Genomic DNA, 17864 nt, shown 5'->3' on the forward strand with positions numbered 1-17864 from the left:
TGGACTGAGGGGAGATGAAGGCAGATAGTCATTGTGCAAATAACACCTTGCCATTTGGGAAGTCCTCTGTGCTGCTCCCACTGATTGCCTGATTTCTTCTCCTGCCATTATAGTTCCCAGAGCTGCTGTTTGAAGAAGAGACTGAGCAGTGTGCTGATTTATGCCTTCGACTCCTGCGCCATTGTAGCAGCAGCATTGGCACCATACGGTCACATGCTAGTGCTTCACTGTACCTGCTTATGAGGCAAAACTTTGAGATTGGGAATGTAAGTATGGAATTTTTAATTACAAAAGCATTGTGCAAAACAGATTATGATGCAAGAAAGCATTCAGTTTATGACCAGGCAACAATGGATCTATTCTGAGTGGAGGCAAATGGACTCAAAGATGTGTGTTGTGCAGTTCCACACTGATATATCCAGTTTCCCTTATCCAAAGTTTCACTTATTGACTTAGACCAGAGGTCCTCAAACTTTTTAAGTGGAGGGCCAGTTCACGGTCCCTCAGACTGTTGGGGGGTGGGTGGGTGGTGGACTATGATGAAATAGTCCAAAATTAGGATTGTTGTTGTGTGCCTTCAAGTAATTTCAGACTTAGGTCAACCCTAAGTCCAAAGTTTAGAACAAGGTCCCGGTAAATGATCTTGGAGGGCCACATCTGGACCGTGCACTTTAGTTTGGAGACCCCTGACTTAGACCCTCCTGTACAAGCTACACCCTCTTCTCTGTACCTCCATCATTTGTCCCATTAAAAAGGCTATTATCAGTGGTTTCACAGGTCCATGCAAAGTCTGAGAACATATACCCCATAGATATGGGAGTCATACTATACTATACTTCCAAATTTTCTGAAAAGTATAATAATCAAGAGTAGATTGATCAATACATTTTTTAAAAATAATTAAGTTCTGCTGGCCAGACCTGTGTAGAAAGCCCAACCAAGTTTGCCATATTTTTTGGCTTGGGCCATTGATGATTATTAATTGCTGTTCTGAGCCATTTTGTTATGAAGAGATTTTGACTCATTAACAATTCTTCTGTTTCAGAACTTTGCCAGAGTTAAAATGCAGGTGACAATGTCACTCTCTTCCCTAGTGGGGACATCTCAGAATTTTAATGAGGAGTTTCTGAGGCGTTCTCTGAAGACCATCTTGACCTATGCGGAAGAGGACCTCGAATTAAGGGAGACAACATTCCCTGATCAGGTTAGCAGAGATATTTCTTGGCATCAAAAAATATGACTGATTTCCTTGTGACTTGTTAGGGAATATCTCACTTAATTTTCAGATAATTTGATTTTAGAGCCAAAAAGGAATATGAAATGTTTTTCCTTGGAGAAGAATTGAACACTTCAAAATACCAGTGCTCCAGTCTAGGATGTTGATATACGTTAATAATCCAAAAGCTTAAGTAAACAGGAAGCACTACACAAACATGTCAACTATGTTACAAAGTTCAATCCAATCTGTTGAGACTTGACTTAAATGGAGAAATGTATCTGATTTACAAATAGAAATAAGATTCAGTTAAAAATGCTTTCTGATTTAAAAAATTGCATAATTTATCATATTACTGTTTCATTTTTGCTAAATTCAGCTTAATACAGTTCCTGTTTTGTGTTTTTTATAAGACTGTCTTGTTCTTTGCATCACATAGAATCATAGAGTTGGAAAAGACTTCAAGGTCATCCAGTCCAAACCCCTGCCACACAATCAAAACAGTCCTGACAGATGGCCATCAATGCTCTTTTTACATTAAAATATGATGAAAGAAGTTGTAGATATGCTCAAAATAAATACTGAGTAAAAATGCTAAATCAGACTAGAGCTGAGTTGTGAAACATTTTATTTTGAGCATTCTTAGAACCAATTTAGTAAAATAATACCATCATACTTTGGTAAAACTTTGCTAATTTTTTTCCTTATATTTGCTCTCTAACACCTTGGAGGGAAGAGAGTTACATCTAGCAGAAGTGAACAATCTTTTCAGGATTTTGTTATCAAGGAAGTAAAAATAAGGTGCTGTAATTATTTGCCATCTTAAATGTTCTGGTGCCAGAAATGTAAGTGACTTCATGAGCTCTGCTTGCCTTCCTATAGAGAAAATTCTCTGTTTGACTACTTCATAGGCCCTATCATCTCCAATAGCTAGAAAAGATTGAGTGGAATTTTAGCAGTATGTTTCATTTGTCAAGTACAGAATGATGAGGGATCACATTCCAAAGTAAAGACAAAATTAGAATGTTTATTTTTTTATTCATTTTTAAAATTTCAGGTCCAGGATCTTGTTTTCAACCTCCATATGATCCTTTCTGACACTGTTAAAATGAAGGAGCACCAAGAAGATCCAGAGATGCTGATCGACTTGATGTACAGGTAGTTTTACTAGGTTTTCTGTGTCTAAGAATGCTTATAGAAGTAAGCATGCACTTACTTGATACTTCTGTGTTTCTAAAAACTAGAATTGCAAAAGGTTACCAGAATTCGCCAGACTTGCGACTAACCTGGCTGCAGAACATGGCTGGGAAACATTCAGAGAGGAGCAATCATGCAGAATCTGCACAGTGTTTGGTCCACTCGGCAGCACTTGTTGCTGAATACTTAAGCATGCTTGAAGATCGAAAATATCTCCCTGTTGGGTGTGTTACATTTCAGGTAATTACTTCTTTATACAATTGCACAATTGGATGGAGTAAAGTCCTAGGATACTAACATCTTTTTAGTGTAGGAAGCAAAAATCACTACAAGGAACGTGTACATCTTGATACAATAGTTTCACAGGCTACAAATCAATTTCCAAAGTTTTCATGCTGACCTGTAAAGTCCTGGAGGACTTGGATCAAACACTGAGTTGCTTTCCCCATTTAAATTTGCCAAAATTTTGAGAACTTCAGAGACAGGTTGTCTGTTATTGGTGAGGACACAAGAAAGGGACTGCTCCCAGATTGTGATGCTCCTTCCCATTGTAGGCTAGGCTATCTGTCTGTCTGTTCATCTCTCACTCCAGGCAAACACTTTCTTATATAGATATGCTTTCGACTCTACTTGATGTGTATTTTTTAAATGGGGAAAGCAGTGTTTGTTCCTCATTTGTTATGTAAACTATTTTCAATTTAGTTTTAGTAGAATTTCTATAAAAAACAATAGGTTGGGGCTTGTGCTTGGACTTGGTTAATTTGAAAATAGCACACCCCACCTTACAAACTTTGTGGACCAGTTCTTCCACAGAACATTTTGACAACAGCTCAAAGAATTCCCCACTATGCAAGAGTCAGATTTTCAAATTTCTGCCATTGCTGCTGAGCAATGATTGGAAAATCTTGATCTTAATATTAAAGGTGGTTCATATTTAGAAATATTTAGTTGTTTGATTGGAGTTTTAGGACAGCAATAGTATTGTTGCTGAAAGTAGCTGAAAATATTTTTATCTCCTCAGAACATCTCTTCAAATGTTCTAGAAGAATCTGCAGTGTCTGATGATGTTGTGTCACCAGATGAAGAAGGGATTTGCTCTGGAAAGTATTTTACTGAAGCAGGTCTGGTTGGATTGCTGGAGCAAGCTGCGGCCTCTTTCTCTATGGTAGACGAGTTTAATGCATGTATTTAGTTTAGTATTCCCTTCTGAAAGTGCAGTAATGGTAACCACATGTTAGAAATAATCAGACATACAACTCATAAGCACAATAGAAATTTACTGCTTATATGCTGCTTAGTCCTGTTGAATTCAGTGAAATAGATTATTTTAAGCAGAAGCAAAATGACTAAACAAAGGCTGTTATGCTTTGGACCTACCATAAAAAGGCATGTCTTATTAGAAAAGACAATAATGCTTGGTAAAGTAGAAGGTAGTCAAAAGAGAAAGACCCCATTCCAGATTAATAGACTCACTCAACAAGGCCATGGCACTTAGTCAAAGGTAAAGGGGTGAATCTAGGAAGTATGTTGTCAAATTTTGAGTAACTTTGGATTGTTCTAGCCAGTTTATTTATTATTTCTTTATTTACAGTATTTATATTCCGCCCTTGTCATCCCGAATGGGACTCAGGGCGGAGCACAGAACACATATACAGCAAACATTCAGTGCCTATTATAACAATGACAAGACATACAACAGATGGAGGTGTATATATAGGCTTTCCCATCTTTTGGCATCTTTGGAAGCTGTACTCAGTTCCAGTCACCGAGAGGTGCTGTTGCTCCATCTCCCTGCGGAAAAGCTTTCTTTGTTCGTAAATTTCCTCCTTTTTCTGATTGAAACGCTGAGCCTAAATATCTCCCCACTTTAATGTAGTTCCTATTTATCTACACACATTTGTTTTTAATTGCTAGGTAGGCAGAAGCTGGGCTGAAGGCCAGGAGCTCACCCTGACCTGGGCCTCAAACTCTCAAATTTCTGGCTGGCAAGATTTATTGCAGCTTGGTGATTAACCTATTCTGCTAAAGCCCGGCCCACTCTTTGTCCTTGGCCCTACTGGGTACGAATGTAGATACAAGGCCTTATCACCAAAACATAGCCCCACACCCCATATGGCAGACTGCAAAATCAGCAGTATTACTGAAAGTTAACAATTGACCTAATGAATGAGCAACCAGTGGGCTTCTATCTCTTCGAAGAACCCAGAAAGAGAGAGAAGGAAAACAGTATGCTCAAATGGAGCCCCTTGATCTCTTTCCCTTCATTTTGAAGGGGAAAGCCAGTGTGTATGTATATGCCAGTGTTCTTAAACCCTGATATGAATTGTGCCTATTTTAATGTTTGGAGTCTGAATGAGGGAGCAGAATGCCTAATGAGAAGCAGAACATTCATTGTGTGTCTGGAGTATTTCCTGCACATGCTTCTGAAAGCCAGCTCTGGAATAGGGGTTTTATTGACAAGCAGTTCCCTGAGGATAATCTCTAAAAAAGCTTTTATTCCATTTGTGGAACCAAACACACATTGCTCTGCCTCTCTTCTGCTTGGGACATATATTGCTATTGTGCAAACTCTTAGAAATATATGATTTGGGAATTGTGTGTGAGTTTAGAGTAAGGCTGTGGGAACTATATGGCTCTCCTGATGTTGTTGGATTTTGGCTCATAGTATTCCATGCCATAGGCTCCATTAACTATAATTATTAGGAGTTGCAATCCAGCAACATCTGGAGGTCTGGATGATTCCCATTCCAGTCTTACAGATTTTAGACTGGTCATCATCACATCTAAATTAGCCCTCAAAGTTCAGTATCCTGCAAATTTATGTATATATAAATGTGTACAAGTGTCACACTGAATTTATTCTTATTTTTGATTCATATCATTTGCACTAGGAATTTTGTATCTCAGTATTGTGAGTAATGTTTTCATTTTCATCACTTGAAACATTTTAATCCACTGTTGTTAGTTGTGGTTTATTCTCTTGATGGATCAATAGATTCACCTGATATAAAACTGTTTTGTAGGCTGGTATGTATGAAGCAGTCAACGAAGTTTACAAAATCCTCATTCCAATTCATGAAGCGAACAGGGATGCCAAGAAACTGGCCACAATTCATGGTAAACTCCAGGAGGCATTCAGCAAAATAGTTCATCAGGTAATGACTTGGATTCCTGCCTGTAGGGCATGCAATGAAGTAATTGCAAAATGTGTTTGGCTAATTTCTTCCAGCCACTATACAACATGCACAAAACTCAACCTGTAATTGTGTTTCCTATCACCAAAACACAGCCCTACAATCCATATGGCAAACTGTAAAATCAGCAATGCTAGTGAAAGATAACAATTGGATTAGTTTTCCAGAGACTTCTGCTTTGGATAGGTGACTGCTGTGCCTTGTGTTTATCTCTGCAGGCTAATGTATTCTTTACCAGAGTTTCAAACTGAAGATTGCCTTTGTAAAATATGGAAGTATCCCAATTTGTCCCGTCCTTCCACATTTGTGGTCTGATTGGCTGGATGCCTTAGGAAGCCTTTTTCCCCTATCCCCTTAATTCATTACAAGCTACCTGATTGAAAGGACTCCTTTCTCCCTGCTACAGCTGCTATCTACTTGTGTAAATTGTGATGTACATAGTAGAGATTGTATTACAGTCGGTGATCCTGCCTTTGAGCATGAAAATGACCTGGAAAGCAGTGATAGGGGCCTCAGATAAGATGCCACTGGCATGTGAATCAAAGCAAGAAGAGCAGCAGTGCATTGGGATAATTGTTTTTGTGTAATTTTTAAAAAGACATTTAAATCTTGCTTCTTAGTTACATTTGAACATCACAGGATTCCTGGAACTCATTGAGCACTTCATCTGTCCTAGGCTCAAATGGATAAAGAGGAGTTGTCTTGCTTTCATGATAAATATGCAGGTTGTTTTCTTACGCCAAAGACTAGAGAGCAATCTGCGTGTGTTCATGTGACCCTTTTTTGGTTGCTAGAAGTGTTAATATCTCTTTCTAACTCTGGTTTTGTTCTCCTGCCATTCCTAAAGGGATTCCCCACTAGTCCAGGCTTATATCACATTTCACTTTAATCCTGGTTCAAGGCTCCACAAGCATTTGAAATTCAGAATTTGGTGCTGAACTGGTAATGCTTATATCAGCACTAACTTACAGCCATGCCTGGATCTCTTTACTGTATACTAAGAATTAGGAGTATTACCTTTGTCTAAGGACCTGAGAAGGTGCTCTGGTTTAACATAGTTGTCTTTCGTTTGTGCTAGATTTATATATCCCAAATTAGCAAATAAATTTAGTTCTGTTCATGTGACTTATAAATATTATTTGAATTCACTTTGAGACCTGTTCACTAAAGCTTACGCATATTTGGAAAATCAGTTGCATTCTGTTCCTTGGATGTGAATAATAATGACACAAAACATATATTGACAGCTTTTCCCCTTTGAGAACTGATATTTGGTTTTGTAGCTCAGCTTTCAGGACAAAATTTGAATTCATCCAGATGGGTTTCATTGGTTGAATTCCAGGCTGCAACAATAGAAGTGCTTGGTAATGGGAGCTGCTGAGAAATTCTCATTCCTATTTAAAGCTTGATTGTGGAAAGAGTGAAATATTGGAAAGGGTGCAATAAATGTGTGTGGCAGATGAAAATCCTGGAAGCTCTTTCACATGAACAGCATCCTACTGTTGACAATCATATATTTTAGCTTTTCAGGGCATATTATAGCTTTTAAGAAGATAGTTCTAATTTTGTTTCTGTGACATACTTTTTTGTTTACTTTTTATTACACAGAGTACTGGCTGGGAGGTAGGTAACGTTTTAGTTAGTAAAGTACACTAATAGATTGGTTTTCTGACTCCTGCCAATGCTTTGCCCACATGTGCTAGCTGTGGGTATTTCTGTTGCTGTCTGCTGTTTGACATGAATTAATTAACCAAAGAGAAACAAGTAAAACTGGTCATTTTAGACAACTTAGGTAGTGCATGACTGCCTTTGTATTATAACACTAATGAGGTTCTTTGGTGAATGACCCACTTTTTACCATCACTGGTTTGTTGTTTTATATTCCATTTCTCATCAATATTGACATCCTATCATATTCCCACCCCCACAACACAGGGGTCGATTTAAGTTCTAATGCTCAAAGATGTTAAATGCAAAAATGTATTCCTGTTGAAAGATGTTCACTTGATAACATATAACTGTAGCAGTAACAAATTATAAACACTCTTCTGCTACATGTCATTTTGAGCAATAATTAAATTAATGGCTTAGTTCCAAAATTCCAAGGAATTAGGTCATATACTTCAATGGGCATTGAGTAGACTGCATTGTTTAGATTCTGTGATGTGCATAATTTGAACTTTTCTAGTGGTTTTCTAGTGATAGAATACTTTCGGATCTAATATGCATCTGGGTCAAAGTCATGATGCTACAGTCATCCTTCCACATTCACTGGGGTCAGGGACAGAGAACCTGGGAAAGTGAGAAAACCTCAAAAAATCTACCAAAAACCCAAACCTGGGTCCTCCAGTGCAATCCTGCTGGAAGTTATGCTGGAGGACCTACAAGTGTCTAGAAAAGTGTTCTCTCTAGGAATTTCTAAACCTCCAGTACAAATCTGTTGTCACCCTTTGGAAGAAATTAACTATAATGCTGGACAACCTAGAGATTCTTAGACAGAACACATTAATCAATCTGTGAATGATCAAATTACAAAAACAAAACTTTCAAACATGGAGGGCCAACTGTAGTTCTTATTAGAAGCAAGTTATGAAAGATCCTGTGCAAAATAGAAGGCCCTAATAGCTTGACTTGTGTATGAATCTCATCTACTTGGTTTTAAATTTGCTATAATATCCAGGTCTTGGCTTAATAAATTGAGACATGCATGACCTCGGGTATCACTGTATAGCTTCTTCATTCCTCTGTTTCCTTGAACAAAACAAAAAGGGAGATCTTTGGTCAACAATTGTTTCTTCTTATATCCAACTATGGCTAATGGTTTCCAAACATGCCCAAATACAAAGCTTTGGATTAAAGTTGGCTTCTGTAGCTTAATGTGTTTGGAAGTCATTCACCACAGTTTTTAGTTTGGGATGTAACAAGAAAATAGTATTTATTCAGTTGTTCATATAAACAGACCAGACTTGCTTAATTCAGAAAATAAATACTGATGAGTCAGAACAATTTTAGAGTTTAAAAAAAGAAAAAAAGAAACATTGGTTAACAGATTACACTGTAGAAATTCATCTCTGGTTTCATTGGCCCATTTTACCTTCAGTAAGACTCCTGCTAAAACTTAAAACTGCTCATTTGGTGTCATATATCTTAAGTCTAAATCATGTTGCTGAGTTGCTCTGACAAAACTTTCATGATCTCCCTTCTCCCTTGATAACAAAATGTATAGAAAAAAACAGGGTTTTTGGGTCTGCTGGTTTGTTAGAGTATGGCTCATATGCCTTTGACAACTTCAGAAGAGGTTGGAATTCACTAGGTGCAAATTACCTTTCTACATCTTTTAGCCAGAGAAAAGGGTGAAAAAATAAAGACCTTTTAATTCTTTTCATATGTCAAGATATCAGATTTGGGTTAAGAATGTTATAGAATAAGTGCAGGATATATACCAACTGCAGTCTATCATTGTCACTTTGATCTCATATAGAGCTTTGATTACATGTAGCCTTTTGACTTCTGTTATTGCTGAAGGGCCACTTCCATTTTGAGTGTCACTTGCTTCCTCAGCATTTTATCTGACTTTTTTTTCTACATACAAAGAAGGAAGCATGTAACTTCAAAGTCTGGTTTCCAAACTTGAAGATATGGAACAATACCTGAATTCCTGAGTTTGGCCCCATTCTGACATTGCTAAGGATTGGATAGAATCCCTCTATTGCAAAACATGCACTAGGTTGCTGACTATTTTTTGCGTGAAACCCAGATGAAAAACCACATGACTTCTATTCACTCTGGAATTGACACTGCAGCCCACATCACTAGGGATAAGATAGTCTGCTTAGGTTTAGATGGGAAACTTTTTATCAGCTTTATCAGACAAATTCAGTTTTTTTGGTTGATCCTGACCTATGCATCCTATGGGCTAGCTGCAAAAACATTTTTAAGAAATCAGGATTTTAGGAGTATTGTTAATGTATGAACTTGAATGAAACACAGATTGTCACTCTTTATTTCCCTTGTTTTCCATCAATTCATCAATTTTTTGTCAGAAGACAGATCATTTAGAAATATATCAGAAACACTCAAACCTCATAGACATTTCAAGTGTTGGAAACACCATGTTTATTTTAAAAAATAAATGAACAAGGTTTTTAATTGTTTCTTTAGTAAATCTGAGATGAACCAATTAAACACATGGTTTGCATTAATTTCAGTGGATCTTGAGTTCATCTGATTTTGTTATGGTCATGTCTAATATGGATCAATAAAAAAGCTTGATTTTTATTTGATATGTTTTCCCTCCACACAGATTCATTTTTGAAAATACTTTAAGAATGGGTAGATAGGTAAAATATGTGTGTTTTGTATCCCCCTCCCATGTCATTACTTCTATAGTTTCTGGTTTTCCTTCTCCAGTGTTGATTTCCCTTTTTGATGTGGCCCAGCATGTTCTGTATTTATCAATCTTATTATAACTTATTATAACAACTGGCTCTTTAGAGTTTCATGCCAGGAGAACAATTATGAATTGAATTGCAGCTAGAATGATTCTCAGAGTTGGTTTGAATTGTTATGTTACTTTGGCAAGAAGTGATAGTAATTAGGTTATTTTTTAAAACCAGATATAAGGGAATAGCTCATTTGAGCTATGATGTTACTAAGAAAATGCACCCTTTGAAGCCTCTGCTTTTGACTTTTAAGGCCAAGTTCATATCATGGTTTTTGTGGTTGACATAAACAATGTAGGTATTTCTCAAGCAGGTGAACTCCTTTCTTGGGATGGATAGATTGTTTTGATCCACATGAAGCACCTTATCCCCAAAATTAAGTGTTACACTTGATGTTATGAAAATTGGCACAGACCAGAGTACAACCACAGCACAAGGACAATGTCTAATCAGTTCCTAGTTAATGAGCTGATCGCCCGTGAGCATCTTTTCCAATCAATGTGTGTGATGCTAAATCGACCCCTGATGTGCATCCCATCACCAGTACAATTTTAACATCATTCAGTCATGTTTTATTGCATGGTAAAAACAAAAATTCCCATGGTTTATGTTCTTCTCCATTGCTTTGCACTTGAAGTTTCCTCTTGCTGGACATTTTCCTGTATGTGTCCTTTAATACCCATTGCATGTCTTTTATCCAGATCCTAATTTTTAAAGTACTTTTTCCTTTTTGTTTCTTTGCTGCCAAATGCTGCTTATTTGTTTTTTAAATTTTCCCTAATTGAAGTACTTTCTGTTTTCTCCTCTATTGCCCTGGTTGCTGATCCTCCTCCCCACTTTTACTGTTGTCTGTTGTGGTAAGTTCCTACTAAGTTGTTGGTGATTTTTTTTAACACCATGGCATCCTCCAGTAATTTCATTTTACCAAAGACTTATGCCAACAAAGGGGTTTATAAAATGCCACACAAATTCACCTCAAATTGGACTTGTGGAGGAGAACTTACCATAGATTGATACTGTTGGGTGGAAAATGGGTTGGGTCTTGGGCTTTTGATTCCAGTCAAATCTTAATATTTTGAGTTCATATTAATTAAGGAATCATACGAGGAACTCCGCATTATTGATTCTTTATCGAACATTATAAAAATGCCTCTTAGGCCATCAGTGGACATGTGAAGATATTTATACCTCCCTGTTGATCAAAGAGAACCAGATTTGGTGGCCATTTTTGTTGGTCTTGGTTAAATAAATCCAGCTGGCTAAGGTTTTGGTTCATGAGCAGGAGGAGCCTCTTAAAACCTTATACCTAGCAGATATTTACCATGCATAACAACATATTATGAACCCTTCATAAGTCATGATGGCTGTTATACCTGCTCTGCCAATTCTGTGATGACTCTACAGCGTTCACCTTCATTCTCTTTGCCTCCCAAGGACCTATTATTTTTTCTCAAAATAATAGATTTAAATGCTTTACAATAACTTCTTTTCTCATAACTGCATTTAGCACCTCTCAGAAACAAAGACCATGGAGTATTAGTTTGTTTGTTTTTTTCCTCTTTGCTTGGAAACAAGGGTTTAATTTCTGTGTAGAACACACTTTCAACAATAACATGATGCCATATTATGTTATTGGCCCCCTCCCCTTTTTGCTTGTTGTTAAAGAAACATCATGCCTTGATTCATGTGTTGCACACATTCCAGCATGTTCTGGGGCAGCCTTTCCCCAAATTTTCCTCAGCACTGATCCATCAAAACATCCACATTCCCTCTACCCAAAATAAAAGAATGTAAAATAGAAATATTTCCTTTTTCAAAAAACACTTTCCCTAATTTGTCTTAGGTGACTATTTCTGCTTAGAATTATGGTAACATAGTTGAATCATTACATCACTGAATTCATAGTAACAAACATTTCCCTACCGTATTATGTTTGTAGGATTATTAACATAGCAACGGCAACTTGGAGATAATAGTTTAAATACAATTGCTAGTTCCAATCAAAGTGGACTCATAGATTCAATAAGATTTATGTAATTGTGCATTTTTTTACTTCTCAATTGATTTAGGTGACCTGTCTTGATTAAGACTAGCAATTAGATGTAGTTATTGTTATTTGGGTTTTTTTTAAAGGGATGAAACTACAAAATTTTAGACACTGTTGGTAGGGTGAGATTGTACCTTGCCTAGTTGCAAAAAAAGATCAAGCAAATACTTTGGAACAAGAGTAGTTCTAGGACATATGAAGTCTAGGTTATCAGGGGGAGTCTTCAAGAGGGAAACCCAGATCAGTTAAACCTATTGTCTATCCAGTAAGCAATATCATATGCAGACAGATAAGTCAAAAGACATGTGCTGCTCATTGTTGGGAATGGAAGAGCCGTTAAGCTCTAATCACCCTCTTTATGAGGTAAATTCCCATTAAAATAGCAGAGTAAAGAATTGCAGCAGTGTGAGACTTGCGGGTGTGAGTTTGGAAGGCCTCTGCATCATCAGGAAGGCAAAAGGGATGCAAAGTTAGCTTTAAAGTTTAAAAGCATTTATTGAGGTAAAAAGAAATCCATTGAAGGATAGAAAAGGTTAGGATATATCTAGCTAGTCTATCTTGATCTAATACACATAGACGGATTAAAATAACAAAGCTCTATAGATAACTACATCTTGACTAATAGAGGACAGAGGTGCGTCCTCTCTGGAACAAAGCAGGAAGCTATAATGGCAGTCAGCCTCGTGGATCGCCTCTTCTCTAGAGCCATAAACATTCCAAAGGACCAAATTGGGGAAGTTACATCAAAGCCCTAGGAGAGATTACACTTCTAGGAACATCAAAGGGTGGGCTGACCTAAATAGGATGGGAAGCAGGAAACAATGGTGAATCCTATCTAGGCATGCTTTGGAAATGGGGAAAGGATTCCCTCAATCTAACTCTATCATCTATCTGACTACATTTAGACTTGAGTAGTCCAGGATGAATCCCAACACTCATGACCTATGCATGAAATGGTAGATCAATACTGCCAGCCTGTGGATCACTTTGGTTTAATTCTTCATTTAAATAATGTTCCATGCTTTATATCCCCCACCCCCACATACATTGTTAATGTTAGTGAAGGAAAAAGCATTTTAACAATGTGCATATTGCACTATAAGTAAAAGATGTCGTTGTGGGTGGTGGGTAGGATTAGCGAGTGATAGCATTGGCCCCAACCATCCACCCAATAAGAATACTTCCCACCATAATATATTCCTTAAGTCATCAAATTTCTAGTTTTTCCAAGAATAAGATATTAAACACCATGCACAGTTCCAATTCTTAGATTTATAATGTTTACTTTCTCTTGGTAATTTTGCATCCTCTGTTATTTTGGATGCCTAAATTGTATTTCCAAATGCTGGAATGAAGTTTTAAATTACTGCAATGCTAAAAATTTGGAGGCTTCAAATAATATTTCATGAGAAGGAAAGAACTGCTACTTGGTTGGACAATGCCCTAAATGTGCTTACAAAATCACTCCTTGCACTGAAATCCTGACTAGTGTAAGTCCCACAGTAGTAATTTCATTTTCAGTTTGAACAGTTGAAGGATCACCTTGAATTACTAACCTAATTGCTAATTCGCTGTTACTGGAAACCAGTGAATTAAAGTATTGTTTTAATACCACTAAGCATGAAATGTTACTAGAAAATCTTCGAAAATACTCCTAAGGATCCTTTTCTATAGTCCTAGCTAGATAATTTTTGATAAGAGGGATCAACAGTCAGATTAGGATATGTAATATCAAAAACAAACAAGCAAGGATTTTCCCACTTTACAAATTCGTATCATAACTTTATAGTCATAAAAATTAAATATGAGTGACAGTAGATTAAATAAACATAATCATTTACACACACACACACATATACACACTAGCTTGAGTACCCGGCAATGTCCAGGTTATTTGAAAAGGGCCTTGTTTGTTTTTGAATGTTAGGTATTCTCAGTTTGGTCATATGTTACTCTATTTCTTAGGGGAAAAACTCAGTCTTTCCTGTTGTTTTTTATGAAGGCACCCAATAGAAAATGCATAAGGAATTCGAGCTCTTCTTGGACACTGCACAACACGCTGTTCTAGATACACAACCCACATGATGAGGAACTTTATGGGGAGATCTATTCGAATGTGGACAACCCTCAGGCTTGGAAGGAGGTCACCCGTAGAAAGAGACACAGGACCAGGCAGCCTCTGCAGAATACTTCTGCTCAGCTTGACTTACACAACAGATTCGAAATTCTTACACCACTAACATCTGATCAAGAAACACATCTTGTGGAGGAGCACAGTTACTTAAATACCACTAAGTGGGCCACCCTTGATCAATGCACGGCGGATAGCCCTGAAGGGCGATGCATCACCACATTCACGCTTACACAATCATGCAGATGCTCCATCCCCAATCGTAGACCAGGCACAACAGGAACACCCTTGGGAGAAAGATGGGCTTTTGGATGCATCTCAATGGATTGTCATTGACCAATGCACTGGGGATGTTGAGGAGAACAACACTTTACACCTACACGATTCACTTCAACAGGAGCACTCTTCAGGGGACCTATACACTGTCTTGCACAAAAGGGACCCCGTCAATCCTCAAAGGAAACCGGTCTTAGAAGAAGGCAACTCCCTCCTTAGAGGAACGGAAGCCATCATTTCCAGACCGGATGGGATGGCTCGAGAAATATGCTGCCTCCCGGGGGCAAAAATACACCATATCACTCAGAGGCTCACCAGGCTCCTAAAGCCCCATCACCCTCCCCCCCCTTATGTTGATTCATGTAGGAACCAATGATACTGCTAGGCATACTTTTCAAAAGATCATAAACAATTTTCAAGCTCTCGGAACAAAGCTAAAACTCAGCAACATGGAATGGACGAAGGATTAGGGGAAATCCAACCCCAAATAGGGAAACAAGTTGTCCAGAAACACCTGGCCTCTAAACAAATTCAAGTCCCCAGGGTCGGATCAGCTACATCCAAGAATATTGAAGGAACTAGCTGAAGTTATTTCAGAACCACTGGCAATCATCTTTGAGAGTTCTTGGAGAACGGGAGAAGTCCCAGCAGATTGGAAAAGGGTGAATGTGTTTCAAGAAGGGAAAAAAGAATGATCCAAACCATTACCGTTCAGTCAGCCTCACGTCAATACCAGGCAAGATTCTGGAAAATATCATTAAGGAGGTGGTCTACGAACACTTAGAAACAAATGCGGTCATTGCTAATAGTCAACACGGATTTACCAAAAACAAGTCATGTCAGACTAATCTGATCTCTTTTTCCAATAGAGTTACGAGTTGGGTCAACACAGTTTACGCCGTGGATGTAGCGTACCTGGATTTCAGTAAGGCCTTTGACAAAGTCCCCCTCAACCTTCTGGCAAACAAATTAGTAAAATGTGGGCTAGACAAAACTATGGTTAGGTGGATCTGTAATTGGCTAAGCGAACGAACCCAAAAGGTGCTCACCAAGGCGTCTTCTTCGTCTTGGAAAGAAGTCACAAGTGGAGTGCCGCAGGGTTCCGTACTAGGCCCAGTTCTGTTCAACATCTTTATTAACAACTTAAACGAAGGGTTAGAAGGCACGATCATCAAGTTTGCAGACGACACCAAACTGGGAGGGATAGCTAACACTCCAGAAGACAGGAGCAGAATTCAAAACGATCTTGACAGATTAGAGAGATGGGCCAAAACTAACAAAATGAAGTTCAACAGGGACAAATGCAAGATACTTCACTTCGGCAGAAAAAATGGAATGCAAAGATACAGAATGGGGGACGCCTGGCTCGACAGCAATACGTGTGAAAAAGACCTTGGAGTCCTTGTGGACAACAAGTTAAACATGAGCCAACAATGTGATGCGGCTGCTAAAACAGCCAACGGGATTTTGGCCTGCATCAATAGGAGTATAGTGTCTAGATCCAGGGAAGTCATGCTACCCCTCTATTCTGCCTTGGTCAGACCACACCTGGAATCACACTGTGTCCAATTCTGGGCACCGCAATTGAAGGGAGATGTGGACAAGCTGGAATGTGTCCAGAGAAGGGCAACTAAAATGATCAAGCATCTGGAGAACAAGCCCTATGAGGAGCGGCTTAAAGAACAGGGCATGTTTAGCCTGCAGAAGAGAAGGCTGAGAGGAGACATGATAGCCATGTATAAATATGTGAGGGGAAATCATAGGGAGGAGGGGGCAAGCTTGTTTTCTGCTACCCTGCAGACTAGGACGCGGAACAATGGCTTCAAACTACAGGAAAGGAGATTTCACCTGAACGTCAGGAAGAACTTCCTAACTGTGAAAGCTGTTCGGCAGTGGAACTCTCTCCCCCGGACTGTGGTGGAGGCTCCTTCTTTGGAGGCTTTTAGGCAGAGGCTGGCTGACCATTTGTTGAGGGTGCTTTGAATGTGATTTCCTGCTTTTTGGCAGGGGGTTGGACTGGATGGCCCATGAGGTCTCTTCCAACTCTACTATTCTATGATTCTATAAGGATGTGGGTAAAATACAATTCCAAAAAATCTTGAGTCAATCCTCCCAAAACTCCCCCAATATTCACAGTTGGCCATGTTGGGTCTGTGTGCCAAATTTGGTCCAGATCCATCATCAGATGGCTTCAGTGTTCTCTGAATACAGGTGAACTATAACTCCTGGATGTCAATTACAGTCACCCCCAAACCTCATCAGTATGCAAATTTAGCCATTTTGAGTCTTTGTGCCAAGTTAGTTCCAGGTCTTTCACTGGTGCGGCTCAGAGTGGTCTTAGATTACAGATGAACTATACATCCCGGTCCTTACAACTCCAGTAAATCATGAAGAATTCTCCCCAACCCCCTCCAGTCTATTCAGTAGTGGTATCTCTTGCTTCCCTCGCTGGGGCCCATGAAAAGAATTTTCATTGTCATTATCCTTCTTTTGCGTGGCTAGGCCACAGAGCTTCAGCTTTGTGTAACTCGCCAAGCTGAACTGAGTGGCGAGGAGGCGGGCCTAGCCATCCCTTCCAGCCCTGCCCATGCCGGTTGCTAAAGGGAGGAGACTGCTTGGCTATTACTAGCGCCATCTGCTACGACTGTTGCTAAGGGAGGAGAAGAGTGATTGGCCTGTCTCAGGTGTGACATGTTTGTGATAGTAGGTACATGAATACCTTAAAACATTTGTCAGCTCAAATGCTACATTGTGTCCAAATGTTGTAACAATCAGTGAAGTAGTTTGGGAGATATGTGGTCCCTACAAACGGACATATGATTTCATGTTTATTTAATCTACTGTTGCTCAGATCTGATTTTTCTATAAGCATACACTAGATAATGTTTTGTTGATATTATTAAGACAACTGAATGTTTGTCAACATGTGATATTTGATATATCTGTATATATAAAAATGTAATGTGCCTTTTTCCCATGGAGTAAACAACAAAACCACTGAACCCAATCACACCAAATTTGGCCACAAAAGACACTGTCATCCAATCCATGTCAATTAAAAAAACCTAGAAAAATAATCGAAATTACAGAGGATGAGAAAGAGCCTTTCTCCTCCTAACTGCCTGTCAGAAAGGTAGGACCTGCTGCCTTTAGGCCCCGCCCCCTTGTGTCCTAGCAACTCCCTCAGCCAAAATGGCGCCCTGGGCACAGGCAGTTAGGCCTCATTCACACTGCCTATAAAATACAGATTATCTTATTTGAACTGGATTATATGGCAGTGTAGACTTAAGTTCCTACCACACAGCCATATAATCCAGTATGCCAAGGCACATAATCCACAGTATCTGCTTTGACCTGGATT

The 17864-nt window shown here is 38.7% G+C and overlaps 1 protein-coding gene across 15 annotated transcripts in view; it reads left to right on the top strand.

The window, feature by feature from the left end:
- dock7 (dedicator of cytokinesis 7) overlaps positions 1-17864 on the top strand; it is a 144537-nt gene that overhangs the window by 114237 nt on the left and 12436 nt on the right. For 7 of the 15 annotated variants that reach the window (XM_062978244.1, XM_062978245.1, XM_062978247.1 and 4 more), the window contains 7 exons: positions 114-266; positions 1046-1204; positions 2274-2374; positions 2461-2653; positions 3435-3578; positions 5437-5568; positions 7216-7230. In XM_062978244.1, coding sequence (XP_062834314.1) covers positions 114-266; positions 1046-1204; positions 2274-2374; positions 2461-2653; positions 3435-3578; positions 5437-5568; positions 7216-7230 — 897 coding nt within the window. Of the gene's footprint in view, positions 1-113; positions 267-1045; positions 1205-2273; positions 2375-2460; positions 2654-3434; positions 3579-5436; positions 5569-7215; positions 7232-10911; positions 10929-17864 lie in introns of those variants that run through there. The other 8 variants (XM_062978248.1, XM_062978246.1, XM_008109334.3 and 5 more) reach the window with 4 other exon arrangements.

The sequence above is a fragment of the Anolis carolinensis genome, chromosome 4 (genome assembly GCF_035594765.1).
Source record: "Anolis carolinensis isolate JA03-04 chromosome 4, rAnoCar3.1.pri, whole genome shotgun sequence".
Lineage (NCBI taxonomy): Eukaryota > Metazoa > Chordata > Lepidosauria > Squamata > Dactyloidae > Anolis > Anolis carolinensis.